At 37.0% G+C, this 25,778-nt stretch overlaps 1 protein-coding gene across 1 annotated transcript in view; it reads right to left on the bottom strand.

Moving 5' to 3' along the window:
* The window catches only part of cdhr5a (cadherin-related family member 5a), a 29,753-nt gene extending 4,349 nt beyond the window's left edge, over positions 1 to 25,404 (bottom strand). Inside the window, exons 1-13 of the mRNA XM_023291267.3 lie at positions 14,332 to 25,404; positions 11,941 to 12,113; positions 9,888 to 9,947; positions 9,683 to 9,772; positions 9,515 to 9,601; positions 7,825 to 7,929; positions 7,553 to 7,738; positions 7,164 to 7,254; positions 5,877 to 5,974; positions 5,550 to 5,756; positions 3,968 to 4,081; positions 3,756 to 3,822; positions 1,011 to 1,171 (exon numbers count right to left, since the gene is read on the bottom strand). Coding sequence (XP_023147035.2) covers positions 1,011 to 1,171; positions 3,756 to 3,822; positions 3,968 to 4,081; positions 5,550 to 5,756; positions 5,877 to 5,974; positions 7,164 to 7,254; positions 7,553 to 7,738; positions 7,825 to 7,929; positions 9,515 to 9,601; positions 9,683 to 9,772; positions 9,888 to 9,947; positions 11,941 to 12,113; positions 14,332 to 14,422 — 1,530 coding nt within the window. The 5' untranslated portion in view covers positions 14,423 to 25,404. The remainder of the gene's footprint in view (positions 1 to 1,010; positions 1,172 to 3,755; positions 3,823 to 3,967; positions 4,082 to 5,549; positions 5,757 to 5,876; positions 5,975 to 7,163; positions 7,255 to 7,552; positions 7,739 to 7,824; positions 7,930 to 9,514; positions 9,602 to 9,682; positions 9,773 to 9,887; positions 9,948 to 11,940; positions 12,114 to 14,331) is intronic.
* Between the last annotated feature and the right edge of the window lie 374 nt (positions 25,405 to 25,778).

The following is a 25,778-nucleotide window of genomic DNA, read 5'->3' as shown; positions in this document are numbered from 1 at the left end:
ATTAAACAGCTGAGTCTGTCTGACATCTGAATTATTACAGTACGGAGGTGCTTTTGTATCATTTATCACAGAGAATAAATCAGAATAACATTAATAATCCCTTCAGGGTAATTGTTAAAGGCTTCAAAGCTGTAGCATAAGTGGAAGCTATTCTTAATCAGGAAACGTTCCTTTTTACAAGCACTTATCACTTACAGCTGCAACATTTAATCAATGAATCAATTTGAGTAGTTTTATAAGTAAAAACCTCTGAGTGCAAATTCTTGAATGTGAATAATTTGGGTTTTCTTTCCCACTTTATGACAGTAAACTGACTATCACTGGGTTATAGACAAAACAAGACATCTTGTTCTTTGGTAAACAGACATTTTCCCCAGTTTTCTGACTTTTTACAGACCAAACAACGAATGGAGTAGTTAGCTACAGCCCTATTGTCACTTAAATCATGTTGCCATTGGTAATTTCACCTTTTATACATTTTCTAGTTTCAACCTTCACTCATCTATAAGGGAGAAACTGCAGCACAAATGGGTTAAAAGCGTTGTTCTACATCTTTAGGGAAAGCTTTCTTTGCTTTTTCTTATTGAAACATCAATACTAGTCTTCTGTCCGCTACATTTGGAGCTTTAACTTGGGAGGTGATTAGCTTAGCTTAGCGTTGAGAATGGAAGAAGGGGAAACAGCAACATGTCAACCTGCATCTCGAAGGCATTGCTGATTAAATGTAGCATCATTTAAGTCCAAAGAGAATTTTCTGTGAATGGATGAATACAGTGTTGAACTCTTTATGCTAAGCTAACCTATTCACACATTATCTCACACACAAGGCTGCTATATATTATCTAACACAAATCAAACCGAATCTTGAACAAAAAATATGACCTAAAGTAAATTTTTAAAAATAAATCATCTTCCTGCTTCCGTCCTCAACAGCTATTTATGGAGTTTAAAAGCCTGAAGTGATGGCTGCGTTTACACATGAAGTCTGGGTGACGTTTGAAGTGACTGACCTCACATATTTTGTCCATGCTCGCGTTTCCCTTCCACAAGCGGGAAATCAAGAAGCCAATCACGATGAGGCAAAGCACCAGCAGAGCCGCCATGATCAGACCCAGCAGCGCCATGTCGCCTGGACGGTAGCCGACGTTTGACGGAGACGGGATGGCCACGGCTGCACAGGAACACAGGGGGAAAAGTTAAGGTTCAATCATTTAAATCTGGTGAAATATTACAAGTTTGTATTTACACTACAGTTCAAAAGTTTGGGGTCACCCAGACAATTTCATGTTTTCTATGAAAACTCTCACTTTTATCCATGTGCTAACATAACTGCACAAGGGTTTTCTAATCATCAATTAGCCTTTCAACACCATTAGCTAACACAATGTAGCATTAGAACACAGGAGTGATGGTTGCTAGAAATGTTCCTCTGTACCTCTATGGAGATATTCCATTAAAAATCAGCTGTTTCCAGCTAGAATAGTCATTTACCACATTAACAATGTCTACACTGGATTTCTGATTAATTTAATGTTATCTTCATTTTTAAAAAATGCTTTTCTTTCAAAAATAAGGACATTTCTAAGTGACATTTCTGTAGAACTTGACAATGTTTACAAAATTCAGAACTGCTCCAAACATTCAAATATGTGTAATATGTAGAAATCTCCTGTTTAAGTTTTGGCTCTACATGATAGTAGGTATGTCAGCAGTGAGTCAATAGTAATTTGAATTTTTTCAGGAATTTATCTAATTTACTGTGGTGTGAAATATAAAGTTTTGTCTGGATTTGTATAAAGACAAGTCTGCAGAATAATAATAATGATGCAACCGAGCATCTAAACATCAAGTCATACATAAATATGAAAAATTTAAATCTCTTTACATGGACAAGAACATGAGTCACTGAAACTAATTTTAATCTTTTTTAGTCGAATTGTTCAACTTGAATAATTGTGTTAAAAAATGTAATCTGAATCATATAATTTGAAAACACATTATTTAACTTGGAACAATTGCTACAAAAAACACTGTCACATAATTTCAAATTGAATTTATTACATTAAGATTGAAATTAAATTGCTGAAAATGTAGTGTTGTATGCTTCCATGTTCAGTTTTAAAATTCCAAATTCAGTTTCTTGTGGCACATATTTCTGCCTAGTTTCTGAGGTCAAGACCTTCCGGTGTTACACGGAGAGAAATCGAACAATTCTCCAAACTGGAGGGGAAATTTGAATGCAGTGACGCAAAATGAGCTGTAACTGTGTGTATAGAAGAGTCAGAATGAATCTAATGCACCAAACCGAATATTAAGTTAAAGATATTATGTAATTTTCCTCTTGTCAACAAATCCCCTTGTGTTTATGTGTGTGTGTCCTCTTACTCTGCTGCTCCTAAAACTATTAAAACTCATCAATGAGCTGCACTGTTGCACTGGTTCACATGTTCCCTTATTAGCATGAACACTGTTACACTATTATTTTGACTCAGTCTCCCCAAACACAACATCCTGCTACCACAAGCACTAATATTTCCATCAGCCTCATCCCAGTAAAAGTCTACGGTTACATGTGCATTTTAAAGTAGAGTTTTTAAATGCATGGATCCTTTAATGGCTGACTGTATCATCACAATGCTAAAAACTGACCAGCAAAATGTAAAAACAAGAGGAACTGTTGTTAAATTGTTATTAGTTTTGTGTTATTTCTAATCTTATATAACCTATATCTGATATTTTTTTTGTTTTATGTTTGTTTAAATTATCTTGTCTGTCAAAAATGTCATATAAATAGAACTAAAATCATTATTAAAGCAATAATGTCCTCAAGTTTGAGTAGCATTGGATAAAAACTGCAGTGTCCTGCAGATTTGGGGAATTTTGAAATGATTTTTTAAAGATGAAACTATAGTTATATTTTAAGCCTGGTTCCAATGGAGTTCTATGTTAAAATGGAATTCTTCTTCACCACTGCTGCATATGTTTGCTCACAGGGAATGTTCATGGGGTTTTCTGTATATTTTTCTGCATTTTGTGTAGGTTTGTATAACAAATGATAATTGAAACTAGCAACCTTAATATTTAAATTCGTCAGGTAAATCCGCAGTACATATAATATTGTAAAGTCTTAATTGTAATAATTAATTAGTTGGGTAAATTTGTATCATACTCTAAATGTGTATGGTCCTAGCTGGAATGTTTAATAAGTGAGGTCAATTTCAATAATAAAAATACAGGAGGGATTTAACCATAATATTTAAATTATTTGATTCTGTTTTTTTAATTAAAAAACACCGTAGGGTCTTAACCTTAATACTGAAACTTGTTTGGTACATTCATAACACCAGTCATATTTCTTTATTGGAAAACATTTTGGCTCAGCAGCTGCTGTTTAAAACGTGCTTTATAAATAACAAAAACCAAGAGATTCATGGCTTGATGTGCTAAGGGCTAACAACCACAGCCAGAGCAGACAACTAAAACATCACAAGCATTTTTACAAGAATAACATTAAAGAATAACAGCAGCAATATGCTTTAAATATTAAGAATAAAACCATAAACATTTATTTTATTTTATAGAAATGGTATAAATGGGATGTGAGTTGGGAAGGGAGATGATCCACTAAAATTTTGTAAGAATTTTTGGTTTAAATCTATTACTTTGGCCCAGTAGTGCAGCGTTTTATCACTACTAAATATAGACTTGAAATGTAAGTTAGCTAAAACAGTTTCTGATAAAACAGGTGGTCTTACCTGGTATGACCTGAACAGAGAGAGCTGCAGTTCCAGACTCCCCCGTTGTGGCATCCACGGCTCGGAGCTGCAGGCAGTGAAAGATTCATAGCTTATAACTTAGAAACTTTAACTTAGAGAGATTCATAGCCTAGAAACCAGCAGGAATCATCAGGAAGTGTGAGCAGAGACACTGTCATTGTGTTCAACGCTTTAAGGTCGACATCAATCACCTGAAGTGCGAAGGACTCCGTCTTCACAACTCTCTTCAGGATCACAAAACCATCAGAGGTCACGTTGACGTAGCTGCTGTACTGAACCTCGTACTTCACATCTGGATTCACACCCTGAAACACACAAAGATGCATAAAAAAACAACTACTATAGAACTTTACTTATTGTTTTGTTATTTTGTATCAGCGGCTGTATAGTTAAAGCTTCATTAAGTGATTTCTGACCACGTGGCTGCAGACAAATTACAAAATGCGTTTTCAGAAATATTTTAACCAATGGGTTCTAAATGCACATTATCAATATGCATATACTATACAATACTAAGGAACATTTCAAGTTGTACCATCTAAAACATGAAAGAGGGGTGCATGTTTTATGCAAAGGATAAAACATTGAAAGCAAACAGGTAAAATGTATGTATACTGCAATACAAACAGTGTGTATTTAAAACGGTCTATCCTAGGTTAACACCCCACATTTCCAGGCTAGTGACTGGTCTAGAAATGCTATCTGAACATTGTAAACACTGTACAATGTTCATTAATGTTAATTAGATATGCTGATACCTAGATTGGACTAGTAACTAGCATTTCTACACCACTCACCAGCATTTCAAGGCTAATCTCTGCCAGTTGCTAGCCATCTTCATGTTATGATGTATATTTAAATGTTCCCATGTATTTCTTAGGAATGCAAATTACTAGCCAAGGATAGCAAATATCCAAATATCATTCTTTGGCTGGTCACTAAAGCCAAGGAAAATTACTAACTAGATTAGGAAAATGAATGGCTAACCGAGGACTAGCCTAGGAATATTATTTGCTAGCCATTACACATTATAAACAGTGTAAATTTAAATGTTACTAAAGAATGTAAATGACTAGCGACTAACATTTCTATGCTAATCATTAGCATACTTTGGTTAGCCATAAACATGCTGAGGCTAGTCGCAAACATTTCTGCGCTATGGGGACTAGCTAACGAAGGCTAGTTGCTAATCTAAGCTAGTCATTTACATGATTCATGAACATTTAAACATACACTGTTAATAATCTGTAGGGGACAAGCAACTGACATTTCTGGGGTAGCCACTAGCATGCTTAGGCTAACTTCCATAGCCTTTGAATATTAGTGTCTAGCCTAGAATTGTTAGCGCATCGCATAGGGATGTTGGCGACTAAGCTAGACATGCTAGTGACTATAATAGGAATGTTGTTTGGTAGTCATCTTAAATTGTTCCTGAAGAATGCGCGATTACTGTAGGTTAGCAATTAGCCTTCATTGGCTAGTGTCCATAGCCTAGGTATGCTAGTGAATGTTGCTAGTCAACTGCAAATTTTGAAGTTTTGAATTTACATGGTCATGAATAATGAAAATGACCAACTTATATTAGCAACTAGCCTTCATTAGCCAATCTCCATAGCGCAGGAATGTTAGTGATTAGCCTCGGAATTAAGTTCATTTTGACTGGAGCGATATTGAATTTATGATCATAATTCTTAAATCCACCCTTGTTTCCAGTCAGTTTCTGAGAGATATAATGTAAAACCTGGATATTAGTTCCACATAAAGGGCGCTCACCCCAGCGAAGTCCTCGTCTCGGGCTCGGACCCTGAAGGGCCGGTTGGTGCTCCGGTCTCGGAGGATCATGCTCTCTGGGACGGAGTTGCTGTAGATAAATCCTTCATATCGCTCCTTCTCAAAGCGAGGAGGGTTCCTGCTCTTCTTCATCACCTCGATGGTCACCTGAGTCACCGCAAACTGATCTCTGTTGGTCACCTGTGAGGCCTGAAGGCCAGGAGAAACTTAGATCACCCAAGTCAGAATGTTTCTTCTCAAACGTTGCAGTAATTAACTTATTATTCAAAATCACCACAGAACAAATGTTGAAAATAATTTATCTTTTACCAGAACTGTGAGGGTTATTGGTCCAACTATATCTGCAGCTTTAGTCATCGTGATGTTTCCTGTTTCCTCATCAATCTGGAAAATGTTTCCTTCATTTCCTGGTAGTGTAGGAAAAACAAAATCACACCGTGTTCTTTATATATAGTGCTTCAAAGCAAAAAAAAACCAAAACAAAACACAGCAAACACACCTGAATCTGACCTTGTGAAATTAAAACACTACAATACAACAGAAATGTGCAATTTTATGAAACACGAGAAATAACAGGTAAAAACCAAACAGCACTGACAAGTGAGGTAGCGTCAGCTAAAGCTAATTTACTGAGTTTTCACCTTGAGTCTATATTTTAAAAATCTGGTTGATGCTCTAACATGTTTGTAAGTTAGCAAGAGTTTAGTGTAACACACAATCTTCAGCTAAATGTATCAATGCCAAATGAATTTAGAAAAAAGAAACAGATAGACTAACATAGCTAAATGCTATTTTAGCATAAAAGAGTAGCAGTAGCTGAGTATTTTATGTGATTTTATTTGATTAAACTACCTTTAAATCATATTTTTAATTGTATTTAATCAGATATACACATTTAAAAATTAGTTTGAGCAAGAAAACTGCAACATAATTATATTTTGTGAATAGAAAGAGTGTTTTCTCTGCAACAGTATAAAGGATAATATTAAGGCTTAAATGGCAGCTTTCTTTGGTACATCTAACTAAAACTAATATATAAACAAAAACAAACAAAAAATCCTCTGGGGAGGTTAAAATTTTGGTTTATATTTTAAATATGTTACAATTGAATTGTGGGCTGTACCGTAATTTAATTATTTACTCTGCACTTAGTGATATAAACAACAATAAACTGGCAACAAATTGGAAATAGATCTCTGCGGTACAGTTTAACATTAACAAAGAATAGCCAAACGGTTAGAATAACATTAAAAACATGAGGGAGCTTTAGCTGTAAGAACAGTACGTGTGAAAAATTATCTTAAGTAATAATTTTAATGTTATTGACCCATATTTTAGTTTATCCAAAAAATGGTAAACTAAATTCTGATCAGTTTTTGAGCTGCAGAAAAGAGTGAAATATTACACAGTTCTCTGTAACATTAAATATTAACAATAGTTAATGTTCAAATGGAAAAATCACATTTATGTGCCATTTAAAAAATAATTAGCGCTTAAAAAACTCTCCGTTTAATTCATGTTAGCATCAGAAAGGGTACCTGAATGTGCTGTAAAAGTGAAGTTCTGAATAAATAAACAGTTTGTGTCTGTTCAAACCTCGCAGGATTCTGTAGCTGATCTGTTCGCTCCTGTTCTTGTCTCCATCCCTGGCGAACACCGGACCGGGCTCCAGAACCAGCGGACCCTCCTGAGGGTTAAAATCAATCTGTAGTTATTTAACTCTCAAAATGAGTCTTCCACTGACAGTTTTTACCGTTTCAGTAGCTCATCACTCCATATCTGTGAGAAATTACATTTTATTTTGCATCTAAATTAACCTGTCAGCTGCCCAAAACCTTAAAACTGAACTCTTGCTTGTTTTGAGCTAAATTTGAACATTAAATTCACACTTTAATGGACACTTTGGAGATTCCTGTTCATCTCAACTGCATGTGTTTGTGTCTGTGAAGTGAAATGTAATAAATTGCAGTAATTCAGTCGCTGACCTCCTTCTCGGTGAGGTTGACTTTGCCTCGGTAGCCGCTGCTCACACACAGTTTGGCGATTGCTAAGTTTGTCCGGAGACACGGCTGAAACCACGGCGGCCGGTTGTCCACGTCCTTCACGTGCACCGTGATGGTGGCGACGGAGGTGAAGAACGGCTCGTTGGAGGCCGAACCGTTGAACGTGTCCTGAAACAGGCGACACATTTCTGAGGTCAAAAGGTGAAAGAGACCAGAGCGAACCTGGAGGCTGTTTTAATAAACCATGACTTTACCTGAACATGTAGAACCAGAGAGATCTTCTGTATGACGTCAAAGTCCAGGAGGCTTTTAACGAGGATCTTTGGAGAGTTTATGTTCTCCAGGCGGAAATATTTGTCCTGAAACAAAGATACAGTATCAATAATGATTAGCTATATTCAGATGTGAAGGTACATTTGCTCAAATGCAGTACTGACATACATATTTGAGGTACTTTACTTCAGTATTTCTAACTTGTGCAACATCTCAAAGGCAGATACTGTACTTTTCACTCCACTACATGTATTTGACAGCTTTAATTACTTTTTCTGTCCAGTGAAAACAACATTTCTCCAGATTTGATGATTAGAATGGTTTGTGCTAAATTGTTTTTAACTAGTTGAGAAAATTCTTCGTCTTTTTGAACTAAATAAGCTATTTAATGAAAGTGTTGCATAGCTGGAAACTGTCACAAAGCTAAAAACTGGGCTGTATTTTTCTTATTCTGTGGTGATCTTATAGATAATGATGCATTGCTGTAGATTAAAAAGTACCAAATAGTATATAAAGTAGTTAAATCAGCTCAACTTTAAACATCTACAGCAGTAAATTACAATGTACACGTTAATGTAGCTGCAATATTAATCCAAAAATGACGTGTTTAATATTAAAACACTGACAAGGACCATTTTTCTGCAGAACAAGATACTTTAAATAAATTTGGCTAATGATACTTAAATGCTATTATTTGAGTAAGGTTTTGAATACATGATTTTGACTTCTAGTGGGGTATTTTACCGCATGATATCAATACTTTTATGTGAAGAATCTGAATACTTCTTCCATCACTGACTATATTTATAACAAAGCGTTTTACATGAACGAAAGCAAAATTGATTTCCAGATTTCACAGTTGAATTTAACAAAAAACAAGAACACACATACACACACACACACACACGCACGCACGCACGCACGCACGCACGCACGCACGCACGCACGCACGCACGCACGCACACACACACACACACACACACACACACACACACACACACACAAAGAAAAGGCTTTAGGAAACTAAGCAAAAGAAAGATTTGGCTTCTTCTGAGTCTGCCATAATTTTAGGATATGCTTAATTTGCAGGATTTCTAGAGGCTCAAAGAACAAATTATCAGTGTTTATTTTTGAAAAATCATGAGAAATTGAGGGGAAAAAAGAAATTTTGGCATAAAATAGCCACTAATTGAGCATTTAGGGAGCTTTTGACTACAGTGGAGGTTGCCAAGTACTTGCTCAAGAGGTAATCTTTTGATGTTCTAGTTTTTCTGTATAATCATGCAGGCTCAAGTAATTTCGTATGGCACGTAATATTGTAGAGTCTTAACCTTAATATATAAAAGTCAGGTGCTAATCTTAACCTATTGGAAAGCACTTTGGCTCATTTTCTGTTGTTTTAAAGTGACACATACACAGTACGTCTTCCCAAAGTTAAGTATGAACCTTCACACTTAAACATAAAGTTGTGTTAATTAAGTATTCCCTTCTTTCAGTCTTCTTGTGACCCATATGGGGTCACAGGCCTCAGACTCGGAGCCACTTAGTGTTGAAATCTGTCCATTTAAATTCTGTTAGTCTATGTGCATCGTCTCATGATGTTTCCATCACTCAGAACCACCTTCTAATACTTGTTTTCTAATTAAATAAACACAGTGAGTGCAGCCTTACTGTTGCAGATTCCAGACGATAGTACAGCGGCTCTGAATCAACATCTGTAGCTTCTATCAGTCCAACGCTGGAGTTGACTGGAATGAGCTGCAGGAAACCAAACTCAGAGTCAAATCAGGAGAATAAATGGATGCAGTTCTTTAAACGTGGATGATCAGCACCTCTCACCTCATTCACGTCCAGAACGTAGTGGTTCTGAGCGAAGTTTGGAGGGTTATCGTTCACATTTTCAACCAGAACCTCAACAGACTCGTTCACCTTGAAGAGAGAAAGGCCTTGTGATTCCTATTTATTGTCCATTTTCTCATTTCATTAGTTTATTTTTTGCTAAAACTTGTGTTAATGTGCATGTTAATGTGATGATTGTACTCACAGATCTGGAGCCTGATCTGCTGCACTGAACCCAAACCACCAGAGCTGAACTGGACAACGACTGTAAAACACACAACAGAAACATCAGGAGACCGTAAAACTTTAAAAATATTATTATAAAGGAGAGGCTTAAATCAGGCTCCAATCATATCCACCCAAAAGCATGGATTGTACGAACGAAAAACACAAACTTATCCAGAAATAGAAGACACAAATCACACTTCTTACATTGAGGGTGAACGTAAGAGAGCTCTGGGCTTCATCATATTTCAGATAAAACACCTGTTTTTCCTTTGTTGTTTGTCAAAAACTACACATCTTTTCCATGAACTTTTGTTTTTATTAATCCTATAAACCTAATTGCAACCTGTGTCTAGTTGCATTTTAACATATACAACACGACAACATATTTTCGCATTTATAAGCAAAATTTCTTTATAAATATATTCAGTTTCCCTTTATATTTTATCCTCTAGTACCACTTTAAAACACTATTTTATGATTTTATTCTATTGTAATTGACCCCTTTAAGATCTATCCAGCCATGAACAACAAAAAGCACTCTGTTAATACTGTTGCTAAGCAGTGAAGAAACTAAACACACCTCTAGATAAAAAAAAATAAATAAAATGTTACAAATCCAAATCCTGCGTTACTTTTTAAACTTTTTTAATGCTTAACGTGGCATTACAACAACATAGATATCTAAAGAGTCCAGATTGTAGTGTAAAAACATGAAATCCGTTATTTTGTACATTTTCTGGGGCATAAAACTGCATTTCACAGTACAAACCTGCATATTATAAATAAAATAAAACTGCATCTTGGAACCTTCATTGCTTTGCAGCTACCAGGCCACATGTGTTTGGTGATGATTGTTTAAGGCAGGGGTGTCAAACATAAGGCCCACGGGTCAGAACCGCACCGCCAGAGGGTCCAATCCAGCCCAAGGGACGACTTTGTAAAAGTGTAAAAATTAATGAGAAGACGTTAACTGCAATTTTTCAATAAATGTAACTACTATGTTAAATTTGTCCACTGTACTGCCACAATTTTTATGTATAAATTTTACACATTTACAAGGCAGGGGGATAATTTAACGTTCTTCCTAGACAGGTGGTCTGGATTACTAATGTATATTTAAAATAAGGTAAATTTAAAATAATTTCTAGATCTTGACAAGTTGTTGTAAAATACAACAATCATGGGGGGATTTTCTTTTTTAAAAGACTGTATTCAACATTACAAAAGTAACTTTGTGCAAAAAATTAAATGCAAAAATGTATCTTAAAAGAGCATTTCCTGTTTCAGGAACAGAAGCTTTGCACAAACATTGACCAAACTGTCAAAAATCAGGTTATCCCTCACATTGCCATTTCATTGGCAGCCTCGTCTGCACACAGAAAACCTACCCAGTAAATTAGCCTGATTCTTAAACCCTGTGTGCATTTACAACCCCATCTTCATTCCAGATGTGCAGTACCTAACCTTTGTGACTGAATGTTTTGTGCCTTTGTAGATAAACTGTGATCTGTAAGTTGTAATGTGTAAATGATAAACTGAAGCATACTATACTTGAAATGGCACTTTTTTTTCCTGCAGAAATGTTTATTATATATTATATATTATTAAATAAAGTTTTTTTTTGCACTAAAACAAAGAGAAAAATTTTAAGTTGTGGTTATTTATAGTTCATTTTGCTCTGATTTTATTGGTCCGGCCCACTTGAGATCAAATTGGGCTGAATGTGGCCTCTGAACTAGAGTGAGTTTGACACCCCTGCTTTAAGGAATCATATCTTTCAAAGAAACTGACTTTAAGAGCGTTATGAAAAAATAATAATCTGTGTTATATCAACTATTCGTGTTCCATGAAACTGGAAATATTCATCAGGAGGTCTGGGTGTCGTCTTCCAGGAAACACTGAATTTCCTGCATTCTGGTCATTTTTTTTGCACCAATTTGTGATTTTTCTGCATCAGTTAATAGGGAAAAGCCTTTATGTATGTAAAGTAAGACACCAAATTCAGACGGTGAATAATCATCCCTTCCTACCTCATAGTCGAGGCCTTTCTTCACCATCAGCAGGTTCCCCTTCAGGTAGAAGAGATCTTCAGGGTTCACCGAGACTGTCAGGGTCACATCACTGCCAGAGATGATTTTTACCACCTGGATGTCAGCGGTGTTGTTTTCTGGGACTGAAACCGGACCAGGAGGCACCGTGCACACTGGGAGAGGAGAAATATAACACACATCATACATCAGAAACATCTAACATAGGACAGGAAGTAAGAGTAATGATAAACAAGTTGACACCACTGAGTGAAGAAAAACCTAAACTTCTCTGCTGTGTGCCGTTAATCAGAAAACATCCCCTCTGGATTAACCCGATGGAGACCTTTCATGGTCCCCACCTGCTTCGTGTCTCCTCCAGTTTGTCTTTCACTGCAGTTTCAAGGACACTCATTCAGCTCATTTACTCTCTATTTAAAGCAGAATGTCGTTACACAGCTCTCCTTTAAACTCCGCATGGATGATGTAAATAAAAAAAATAACAAACTAAAATTTGAGGCTCAGACAAGACATTTGAATATGTTCACTTGGGGTTCTGGGTCCTTTAAGTTTGTGTTCCTACTGTCTGATCTATTGATCATGAACATCAGTGCTGGCTGTAGCCTCATAGTCGTTTCACTGAGGTAAAAAAAAATACTTTGCTCGAGGTTTTCTGTCTTAACTGTCTGACAAACACAAAATATGGAAGCAATCTCATCAAATAAACTTTATAAAAAATGCCTTCAAGATGAACAGACACAGTTCAGATTTTATCTTTGTGTTCAGTTGATGTTGTATTTCAGTGATGTAAAATACTAAATTCATGGGGAACGACATGTTATAGACTCAAATAATGCAATAAACACAGGAGGCTCTGGGTCCTAAAGCCATCCTCTTGGGCAAATATTTGTTTTATCACATAGTAATAAACTGCCTGAACCCCAAAAACAACCAACATAAACAACCCAAAATGATACCATTTATCAGAAACTGTAAAGACAAACAGAATTGTCAGATTTTCAACTTTCTGACCATCTATAAATGTACTGTGAGGTGTATACTTTGGTCAGGAAAATTACCACAAATGAGTTTAAAATTTAGATATTTAATCAAAATCACTTTGCTCTATGTGTCTTGTTCAAATATTTGCCACAAACAAACCACTGGCACCAGATCCTACAAGTAAATACATAAAAAAAATCTGCAAATCTCAGTGCAGCTAAGAAGTCACGACTGACTCAGCTGTGATCAACAGTCATGTGACAAAAATTCAGAGTTTGTGTTTACACAGACCAGACAGGAGGGAATGAGAGGGAAAATAAAACCTACTGGATCAATAAAATACATGCAGCATGGCTCAAAAATGGTAAACAGAGGAGCAAGTTGTTGGAAGATACATTCAGCACAGTGAAACAAATTAGCAGAATTTTTATAGTCTAGAACCTCCATTTGTTTCCTGCATATGTAACATGTGGGCGCTTGGAAAATCTTGTACATGTTGGCTCTAATTTTTTTTTTTTTTTTTTTGCAAGATAAATGAAGAAAATCAAGTTTTATTTAAACCTTTCTTATGACACAAGGCATTATAGCCATGTCATACTGCACAAAATGCTTTTCTGAGGTCTTTCCTCTTCTAATTATGCTGTTTCCATAGAGGAGCAGGTCTCTATATTGCAGTGAAAAATGAGCCCAAAAACGCCAAAAAACTACTTGGAGTTCAGAGGGTTAAAGCATCATCTTATGGTTGGTAAAGTGTCATGATTTGTCAGGACACTCTGAAGCTTATCCTGTAAACAAAAGCAAACAAACTGGAATAATATAGATTTAAAAACTGGATTTTGACCCCTCTATAAGAGTGGCAAAAAACAGCTAATGATGTTTTGCTTGTATGGCGGTAAGCTATTTAGATTCATGAAAATGTGTGTAACAACAACAACAACACAAGCTTCAACAGGAGACTCTAAGGCCCCTGAGGGTCCAGGTTGCATCTGATCTGATCTACATCTTGTTCTAAAGCAAATCTTAACATTGTTCCTCTCACTTACTGTTTCATGTGTCTGCCTTTATGTTATATAAATTCCTCAGCTGGAGAAATGTTTTCATTGAGGGCCCTGAGGTCGCAAAAAAGATCACAGAAATCACAAAAACATTGATCTGTTTTGCTGATTTCTTGTGAAATTCCAGATTAGTTTGATCTCATCAGGCCTTTAAAAGCATCTCAAAAGAATTCATCTTCATTTTAAGGGGCACAAACCTACAATAAGGTGGATATCTGCCACTTTAAAGGGCCAAAACCTGCCACACACACACACATATATTCAGCGCTGGTCAGCCCATCCTGCCCTCTAACAGCGACAGATGACGCCCTCCACAAAAAAACAGAGCTCTACTCACGTCTCTCAGCTGAACAAAGTGCAGAAAAGCAGACGGCGACGATGCATCCGAGGAGAACGTCCACAGGTTTGCTCTTCGATTTCACTTCCATATCCTGATTTCAGAGGCAGCAACAAATGAAGTCCAGAGGAGGATGAGGAGCCCGTGGTACCAGCTGGTACTCGTCCACATAATGGCCTGTCTGTGCTGCCCCGAGAGTGGGAGTAGACTACAGTCGCAATGTTTGTGACTTCATCTTACGGCCGCATATTGCATTAAGCGCCTGCCAGCAGAGGACTCGCAGCCTCCCACTAAAATACTTGCATCTCTTTTAGCTGGACGGCTCATTCTGTCCTGGTGGCCCTGATGCATTCTGGGAGGAATCCAGCGAAGGAATGTTGGCAGCTGGAAACATTTCTCACATATCAAAACACCGAGCAGGTTAGATGGACCTGCTCAAAGATGATGAAGATGAAGAACTGATTATACATCCATACAGTACACAAACAAACATACTGCAGAGATACATGAAGCAGGTAAAAGTTTCAGGTACTTTTTCCCAAGCAGGATGCCTCCAGAAATTAGGGAGAAGACAGGAAGGTTTCTCAGCATCTCGGAGAACTTTCCACAGTTCTTCATTGGATTCTGTCTCAGTGTCTTCATGTAAAACCAGACTGACTCCACAGTGGTGAGATCAGAACTACAGACTTTTTTCAAATACGGATTTTAGTCTGGTTTTGGACCTGATTTTTGGTTTAGGACCAATAATTGGGGTGTTTTGGACAGATGTCGACTTGTCAGTGGAACTCATTGTGGACTTTGTTTTAGACCTGCTTTTGGCCTGGTTTAGGGCTAGTTGTAGCTGTTTTGACCTAGTTTTGGACCTGGTTATGGACCTGGTTATTGACCTGGTCGTGCATCGAGTTCTGGATCTCATTTTGGAGGGGTTTAGGCCCATCTTGGAAAACTTGTGTCAGTTCTTCTGTGGATTCTGTCTCAGTGTCTTCATGTAAAACCAGACTGACTCCATAGTGTTGAGATCAGGACTCTAGAATTTCTTTCAGAATTTAGTCTGGTTTTGGACCCTGTTTTGGGCTGGTTTAGGGCAAGTTAAAGCTGTTTTGGACCTGGCTGTGGGCTTTATTTTGGTCCTGGTATTGTATCTCATTTGCGGACTTGGTTTTGGACTGGTTTTGACTGATTCTAGACTGTTTTGGACCTCCTTTCGGTTTAGGACCTTTTATTAGGGTGTTATTAGACAGAGCTGGTTCTGTCAGTGGATGTCATTGTAGATCTGCTTTTGATCTGGTTTAGAACAACTTTTAGCTGTTTGGGACCTGGTTTTAGATCTGATTTTGCAGTGGTTTGGGGATAATTTTAGGTTGCTTTGTACCTGGTCATAAACCTAATTTTGGACCTGGTCATGGACCTGGTTTTGCATCTGGTTCTGAATCTCATTTTGAAGGAGTTTAGGCCCATCTTTGAGACTGCGATAGCCCTTCTGTCTCAGTGTCTGTACGTAAAACCAGACTGACTCTATAGTGTTGAGATCAGGACTCTGGACTTGTTTCAGATTTGGATTTTTGTCTGGTTTTGTACCTGCTTTTGGGCTGGTTTTGGGCTAGTTATAGCTACTTTTGGATCTCATTGTGGACTTGGTTTTGGACTGCTTTTGACTAGTGCTAGACTGTTTTGGACCTGCTTTCGGTTTAGGACCTTTTATTAGGTTGCTTTGATCGGATGTGGACCTGTCTATGGACCTCATTGTAGACCTGCTTTTGACCGGATTTAAGGCTAGTTTTATCTGTTTGGGACCTGGTTGTAGACCTGATGTTGCAGTGGTTTAGGGCTAATTTCAAATCGTTTTGTATCTTGTCATGGACCTATTTTTGGACCTGGTTTTGCATCTTTTTCTGGACCTCATTTTGGATGGGTTTGGGATCTTCTTGGAGAATTTGCTACACTTTTTTAGTGGATTCAGTCAGTCCCAGTGTCTTTGTGTAATCCCAGGCTGACTTGAATGTTGAGATCAGGACTCTGGACTTGTTTCAGACTTGGTCTGGTAGTCACTGGACCAGGTTGTGGAAGTTGTTTTGGACAGGTTTGAGATCTCAGTGTGGACTTGGTTTTGGACTTTTTCTAAACCATTTGGGACCTGGTTGTAAACCGGGTGTTGGAGTGATTTAGGACTAGTTTTAGACTGTTTCAGACCTAGTTGTAGACTGTTACGGTCCAGGTTTTGGACTGGTTCAGGACTTGTTTAGATTATGGTGGACCTGGCTGTGAACCTCATTGTGGGTCTGGTTTTTGACTGGTTAAAGATGGTGGTGCAGAACTTGCCACAGTTCTTCTGTGGATCATACCATGATGGGATTTGTGGGTGTACCCAATAAAATTTCCAGTTTAGCTGTTTGCATGTCAGATATTGAGGAATAAAATGACTTTAACCATTTTGAAGCTACTTTAGGAGATGTAAAAGAGGGAACCTGACTGAACCAATGGGTAGCATGAATACAAATAAAACAAGACAAACAAAATAAGACTAGTGCAAGGTCAAAAAAATTTGTGCCAAAACAACAATTCTTCAACACTCTTCAACAAGTCTTGTGTAGGTCAAAAGTAGAGATGTTTCTATTTCAAATATGTGAAAAAATTCACTCTGTATTCAACAGAAATTTAAATGTAGAGTAGATGACTTGAAACAGTTAATATTAATAACTAATAACTCATAAACCATATCCTCCCTCAATTCTTAATTGCCCCTGGGACAAATAAAGTTTTCTGAATCTGAATCTAGCTTAACCGATTTCAAACCCAATCATCCCTTGTGTTCAACTTATCAGACACAAAATCTAACAAATCAAAACATTAAAAAAAAAACCTGCGGAAAATCCCACACAGGCCAAGTTGATAATAATTTATGTATACAGGATGTTGGGAATACAATTTTGTAAAATTTAATTAGAGAGAAAAAAAAATCTACAAAAACCACATACAAAATCTTTCAAAATGTACACAAAAAACCACAATGACAACAATGTAAAAGGGAGCAACTTTATACCCAACTAGCCAAGCATCATCATTCTATTCAGAAGCATCTGTTTATTTATTTTAAATAGATGGTAATAGTTTATATTTATGTATTGAAAGTTTGCTTAAATTATAGACAAAATTTAGCATTTCTGCATTTATATTTCTGTGTGTCTTTACATTTCTTTTTTTTAGTTAAATAATTGGAATTTCTGTGTGAATCAGGTATGAGTGTGCGATTTTCCTCCTGCACTAATAATATTTTAATTATTTTGAGTTGAGTAAAAGTTTCCATCTAATTACCAACAGTTTTCCTCTCACTCCCTGTCCGATCCCTCGCATGATAATAATGACAGAAAGTTACACTGGCACAAACTGGGACACATAATGGCTTCGCATGTGGACAAGGCAGCTCTGTGCAGACAGGAGGCTGTAATACGACGACTCTCCCCACATCTGTGTGGGAACAACAAGCTCATAGTGTCATGATGTCACATGGAGCTCATTCATTATGTTCCCATGCAGAGATGCTGCCGCTAACACAGGACGCACAGCTGATCCGGTCTGAAACTGTGAAACTCTGCTGAACGTTGTTGAATAATGGCACTGGAGGTGTTCGTTGACATGTCAGAGACTCCAAGCTGTGGATTTTAAAGCTGCGGTTTCCATCTCTGACCAGCAGAAGGAGCCTGAGCTCTTCAAATCACAGCTGGACCAGCATGACGAAGAGGTTCAGAAGCTTTCAGATTAATTTTGTGGAATTATTACAGTATTTTATATGGATTTAAAAACCTGTCATTACATGTTTATGCACGAGTTACAGCTGCTTCACAGAAGTTCTAATGGGCATTTCTTATAGCCTTATTACATGTTATATGCTTCCTTTAAGAGCTCTGCATGTGACAGAGGTGAAAGCAGTAGCTGTTTCTTCTGACATGCCCACATGTAAAAAGACAACTGCAACTACTGATTATTTTTCATTGCAGATAGTTAGTAGTATTTTCTCGACTAATCAATTAGCTCTCTGGCCTACAAAATTTCAGAAAATGCTGAAAAATATCAGTGTTTCCCCAAAGCCCAAGATAAAAGTAGATGCTGGGTAATTCAGCAGTTGACAACTAATGATTAATTGTTACAGCTTTAGTGACGAATCTTTGACGTTTAAAATGTTTTCCTGGAATGCAATACAACTACAAAGAAACATGAAACAACCACAAAAAAACTTCAGAGACGTAAACTTTTTACAAAGAGACACAAAACAACCACAAAGAGAAACGAAACAACCACAGAGACACAAAACAATCACAAAAATAAACACAAAACAACCACAAAGAGAAACAAAACAATCACAAAAATAAACACAAAACAACCACAAAGAGGAACGAAATAAACACCAAGAGACACAAAACAGCCACAAAGAGACACAAAACAACCAAAAGACACACAAAACAGCCACAAAGAGACACAAAACAGCCACAAAGAGACACAAAACAACCAAAAGAGACACAAAGCAACCACAAAGAGAAACACAACAACCACAAAAAGAAACACAACAGCCACAAAGAGACACAAAACAACCATAAAGAGACACAAAACAGCCACAAAGAGACACAAAACAACCATAGAGACACAAAACAACCAAAAGAGACACAAAACAACCACAAAGATAAACAAAACAACCACAGACACAAAGCAACTACAAAGTGAAACACAACAACCACAAAGAGAAACACAACAACCACAAAGAGATACAAAACAACTACAAAGATGCAAAACTATTGCAGAGAAACACAGCATCAAAATAGCATCAAGAGGATGGACAAAAAGATATTAGACAAATATGAAACACACAAAGAAACTTCAAAGAGACACTAAATGCCAAAAAACACAAAATTAGCACAATGGGACGTAAAGAAACTTTAAAAAGAAACACAAAGTGATCACAAACTAACTTTAAAAAAGTATAGTTTACACTCATTTTATGTCTCTGTGTGGATTTTACTCGTATTTCTCAGGGGCTTGTGGAGCCTCTTATATGTCAGAGCTCAGGGGTCTGTTACCTCATAATCCGTCCATGTGTGAAGTGTGTAAATCACCAAGGAAACAAAAACAAGTGGGTTTTTTCGACATCATTACGTCGGAGGGAGAAAACAGTTAAAAATCACAAATATAATGTGCTGAAGTGCAGCATGTTTCCATTTGTAGCTGTAAAATGAGCGTTTCAGCCTCACAGGGGCAGCAGTGTAGCTACAGACATGTTTGTGTTTGTGATGCAAAACTTCTTACTGACCCTTTTTATATAATAATTTGTGCCGCGTTGGTGACATAACCGTAACTTGGGGTCTGTGGGGTTTAGCAGAGAAACTAATCTCATTAGAGACCTACTTAATAGCATTCTTGTTCCGCCCAAAGGAAAGCAACAAAACAAAGAGTTGCAGCTTTAAGCCCTGCTGGTGGACAAGACAACTAATTCTGTTATTTTTCTGTAGTTTTTATTTAAATTTTTGGTATTAATGTCACTTTTCAATGTAAAGGTGGACATCTAATGTTAAAATTGAATGAAATATACTCTAATTATTCTTAATTTATGAGTTAAGGAGATGGAATCAACATCTACCCATAAAGAGAGAGACTTTTTAAAAATATCTAAATATACTGTGCAGTAAAATCTGCGGTAGAAGAAGCATTTATTCAACAGTTAAGTACATGTGTAATTTAAAAATGCTATATTGCATGTAAAACTTTTTCACATTCTCACTTAAGTAAACTTATTATCAGTAAAATATGAAGAAGCTACCTATTTTTCTTAGCGTTATACATAAATTATAGTATTTATTATTATTATTATTATTATTATTATTATTATTATTATTATTATTATTATTATTATTATTATTATTATTATTATTACTGATGCCTCAATGTGTAAGTAGCATTTTACTGCTGTATCTTATCAAGCTGAAGTTAATTCAGTTACAAAAAGGCAAAACTCTGATGTTAGGAAGACAATTCTGTGTGCAGGTCATAAAACTTTGCCTTAAAAATTTTTTTCTGAAAACAAATGAAGCAAATGTGCTCTAATTAAGGTAGTGTGAGGTATATAGCTGCAATAAAATTACTAAAAATTAGTTTCCATCTTGAAACAGGACTAGAAAAAAAGTTCTTCAAATCTTGAAAAATAAAGTAGTTCTGAACACGACATATTGTACAAGCTAAATCTAGAATATTAGTCTTTTAATTCAGCTCAATTTGGGAAACAATGCCTCTACAAAGACCAGAAAACCTTAAACGAATCAGGAATTCTTAAAATACTGAATTTTATTCAACACGTTTCCTGTTAAAATAAGACAGGAACACTGGAAACAACACAAATCTGTCTGGTAAATAGTGATATTTGCTAAATTCAAGCCAAAAAAAATATGCCATTGTGTAAACAAAGTTTCCTGAAATAAGCATAAAAATACATCTTAAAAAGACATTTAACCACAAGTCTAGTCAAAAACAGGGTCAGATTAAATCCTGTGTAACTTCCCACAAACAAATAATAATCATAAATTCATGCCAAGATTTTGTCTTTCTTGAGTTTGCTTTAGTTAAGACCAAATTCATTTTAATATTGTAGCATATTATATTTATTTTATTTTAGAAACTAATTGGACTTATCGTAATGCATTTCATTGCACATTATACTATGCATAATTGTGTTCGTGACAAATAAATGTCTTGAATCTGAATCTAAAATATTTTCTATTCCTATCTTGCTTTTTCCTGCCTTAAAACATGAACAGCACTTTAGTCACTCTATAATATGCTTTGTGAGTGTACATGACACCTGAAACCTATGTAATTTCTTCCTGTTGAAATGATGCCTGGTTTGAAGGAAAAACTGCAATTACACCTCATACTTTCCATCCTTGAAATGACCTGCATCATTAGTGCTCACGGTGAGGATGAGTCACCTGGTGTGACCTGAAACCGACCCGGTGACATCACACACTGAGGATTATGGGAGGCGGATCTGTGACACAAGTGTGACGGTTTTAGAAACGAGTGTCAATGACACACAAAGCAAATTTTGTAGTCACTAGACTTATTCGAGAATACAGCGCCTATGAAAAGTAGCGTAGCCTTTTTATTACTTTTTCACATTGAATCATTGTTATTTTTTTTGGCAAGAATTTACCAAAAACAAAACTCGCTCATGTCAAAGTGAAAACTGATTTCTACAAATTAATGTCATTCAATTAAAAATATAAATTGCAAAATAAGTAGTATACTAGTAGTATAAATATTCACCCCGTTTAAAGTAACTAAACTAATTCGACACAAGTGCAGCAATTGGTGGGAGAAGTCACAGTTAGTGAAATGGAGACCATGAATGTGTTTCAGGTGATTGTAATATAAAGACGCCAGTATTTGGAAGGTTAAATTAGTACTCCTGGATATAACTACACCATGAAGACTAAAGAACAGTCTAAACAACTCTGTTAAAACGTTATTGAAAGCAAAAGTCAGGGGTTAGATACAAGAAAATTCAAGTAATTGAGAATCCCTTGGAGTCCAGCTAAATCCATCATTAAGAAATGGAAGGTTGTCCTCAGCAATTGAGTGATGTTGGAAGAAAGAGGCAAGTCAGAGAGGCCACCAAGATACCTATGATTCCTCTGAAGGAGTTTCAAGACTATGTATATGGAAACTGTTGCCTGTTCTTCACCAGTCAGAACTTTGCATTAGAGCGGCAAAGAGAAAGACACTGTTGGAAAAAGCTCATTATAAATCTCAACTAGAGTTCACCAGAAGGTATTTGGGAGACTGAAATCAACTAGAAAAAGGTTCTTTGGTCTCCTTTTTATCCATCAGACTAAACGATATGTTTGACAGACACCGAACACGAAACAACATCACTAACATACCATCCCCACTGTGAAACAGGGTGGTAGCAGATTCATGATGTGAAGCATGGTGGTGGCAGTATCATGATGCGAAGCATGGTGGTGGCAGCATCATGACGTTAAGCATGGTGGTGGCAGCATCATGACGTGAAGCACGGTGGTGGCAGCATCATGATGTGAAGCATGGTGGTGGCAGCATCATGATGTGAAGCATGGTGGTGGCAGTATCATGATACAAAGCATGGTGGTGGCAGTATCATGATGTGAAGCATGGTGGTGGCAGCATCATGACGTGAAGCATGGTGGTGGCAGCATCATGACATTAAGCGTGGTGGCGGCAGCATCATGATGCGAAGCATTGTGGTGGCAGCATCATGACGTTAAGCATGGTGGTGGCAGCATCATGACATTAAGCATGGTGGTGGCAGCATCATGACGCGAAGCATGGTGGTGGCAGCATCATGACGTGAAGCATGGTGGTGGCAGCATCATGACTGAAGCATGGTGGTGGCAGCATCATGATGCGAAGCATGGTGGTGGCAGTATCATGATGTGAAGCATGGTGGTGGCAGCATCATGATGCGAAGCATGGTGGTGGCAGCATCATGATGCGAAGCATGGTGGTGGCAGTATCATGATGTGAAGCATGGTGGTGGCAGCATCATGACGTTAAGCATGGTGGTGGCAGCATCATGATGCGAAGCATGGTGGTGGCAGCATCATGACTGAAGCATGGTGGTGGCAGCATCATGATGCGAAGCATGGTGGTGGCAGTATCATGATGTGAAGCATGGTGGTGGCAGCATCATGATGCGAAGCATGGTGGTGGCAGCATCATGATGCGAAGCATGGTGGTGGCAGTATCATGATGTGAAGCATGGTGGTGGCAGCATCATGACGTTAAGCATGGTGGTGGCAGCATCATGATGCGAAGCATGGTGGTGGCAGCATCATGACATGAAGCATGGTGGTGGCAGTATCATGATGTGAAGCATGGTGGTGGCAGCATGAAGCCAGAGCTACACAAAAATGGTTTAAAGACAACAAGGTGAATGTTCTGAAGTGGCCAAGTCAAAGCCCAGAACTTAATCCAACTGAGAATTTGTGGCTTTACTTGAAGACACACTGAATACATTAATAAATAGTGAAATTTAGAGAAAAGAAATGCAAGACAACAGCTTTTATTACTGGTCTGTCAGAATTTCAGGATGTCAGATGTTATTTTAGGAATCCTCACAACCCACTTAACTAAAGTTTTGCATCACTGAACACTTCTAGAGGTAAAGCAATCCATTCTTAATACATAATAAACTAGAGCTGTGGTATTATGTGCAGTTCATGATGTGTATTTTGTCTCACTACACAGCATGTATTCTGTTAACAAAACAAACCTTCAAAATCAGACTCATGAAATCAAAATCTCCACATTTCAACTAAAATGGAGTGTTTCTATCAAACGTCATGTTGTTGAGGAACCATTCAAAACATCAGCTGTTAGATCAGGTCAAATCTGATCTATTAATATCTATCTATCTATTGATTTGTTGCTTACATGTTCATTCATTTTCACAGAAATAAACTGCTTATATGTTCAGGGTTGACTAAGGCTGACCAGTGCCTATAAACAGAGGTGTCAGGTCTTCAGATAAATGGTGCTATAAGAAGAAGCTGCTTTGTGTTGTGTTGTGTTCACTGTCATGTTATAGATAAGATGTCATCTCTCTTCCTGTTGCCATGGAGAAACTCAATTAACTGCTATTTTCTGTATTTTTTCCGATATTAAATCTTCCAAAGATGCTGCAAAGTGTTAATTTAAGTTCAACAATGAGAGCAATTTTCCTCGACACTCCAAAAACTGCAGCTGACTTGACCACGTAATGCTATCATTGATGTTGGAGAAAGTCGTGATAAAGGCTGACAGAAATCTTTACCGAGTCTATTATATGTGATGTTGACCTTGATGACGTTTTTCACAAAGCTAACAGGTTTAATTGGACAAACTGAACAGCAGGCTGAAGCTTTAGGTAAAGTGAAAGCCTGTTATATATCTGTATATAGAGATATTAATCTGAGCAACAGAGACTAATGCATGCTTTTTTCAATTCATACAACTCAGCCCTTTAATTCAGCTACGTTTGATGCAGAATTCTGCTGCTATTTTCGTCTGTGAGCTTCTGCATTGATTTTAGCAGCTACATGTTCATGCACCAGGCTGTTTCTCAAACTGTTAACTTATAAACGATGAAGATCTTTCAGACTCTCCAGTTTTTCTCTTTTAGCTGTTTACTAAAAGGTGAATCAAAATGTTCAAGGTTGTTTATTTTGGCCATGATGCTCTGAGCCACTTGACTGGCCTCCAAAGGATCAAAAAATACAGAGAATTTTAAACGTAGACAAAAACTTTGTTTTTAAAACTTTTTTAGTGCAAATACTTTATTCAAAATGAACATTTTTTTGGTTTATTTCAATCTATATCCATCTATTCCACTCTTAATGCTTGTATTGATATATATCATCATTAACTGCTTCTAATCACACTAGTCTATGCTTAATACTCCACAAAGGAACGGCAGAGTTATATGACGATCGACGCACGTTTGTCTGTCTGTCTGTTTGTCTATCTGTTAGCAACATTACTCAAAAATGGAATAACGGATTTGGATGAGATTTTCAGGGAAGGTCAGAAATGACACAAGGACAACTTGATTAGATTTTGGCAGTGATGCGGCTTAAAGTCTGGATCCATGGATTTGTTGAAGATTTCTGTATCATTGTGAGATAGCAGCACGGCGTCACTGTAACTATGACAAGAAGTGAACACTACATCAGCTGCCTGCTGACGATCACATGATTGTGATCCTACTACAAATCCACTGCTGTAGACTTATCGGGACTTATCCGTCAGAAATAATACAAGGAACAATTGATTAAATTGTGGGGGTGTTTCTGAGTCCCATCAATTCCTGCCACCTTCTACATATTTAGGTCTCACGATTCGGTATCCATACATAACTTACACATGCATAACATGCCTGTGCTCAGTGCAAGGTAATTTTGTTTGTGGATACATCATATTAAATGGCCACATTCTATGTTGCTGTGATTTCTGCCACAAATTTTTTCAAGATTTTAGCCGTCGGAAATCATACGACTGAACAGCCTTGGAGGAGTACTGCGCTCTAAGTGCTTTTCTTGTATTTTAATTGTTGATACGAATGGAATAGAACCAACATCAAAGAAGTTTGACGTTGGTTCTATTCCATTTGTATCTACAAATTTCTCACTGCTTTTATTTCATTTCAAATAAACTTGTTTCTGTTTTACTGTATTATCTTTATTTTCTGTAGTATTTGCCTTTTATTTGTGTGTTCTTTAACAATTTACTTCTCATTCATTATTAAATGAATTCTTCTAAAATGGGTTTTATTAGCCGTTGAGTAATATATTATTAGTAGTAATTTTAATTTCAAAAGTCATCTTGTTATCTTTTGGTATTTTACTTATATGTTGGTATTTATTAGCCTCCCAGCACAGTTTTCCATCCTG

Source organism: Amphiprion ocellaris, chromosome 1, assembly GCF_022539595.1.
Source record: "Amphiprion ocellaris isolate individual 3 ecotype Okinawa chromosome 1, ASM2253959v1, whole genome shotgun sequence".
NCBI lineage: Eukaryota > Metazoa > Chordata > Actinopteri > Pomacentridae > Amphiprion > Amphiprion ocellaris.
Note: the sequence above shows the minus strand (reverse complement) of the source record. Positions and strands in the feature narration are given on the sequence as shown.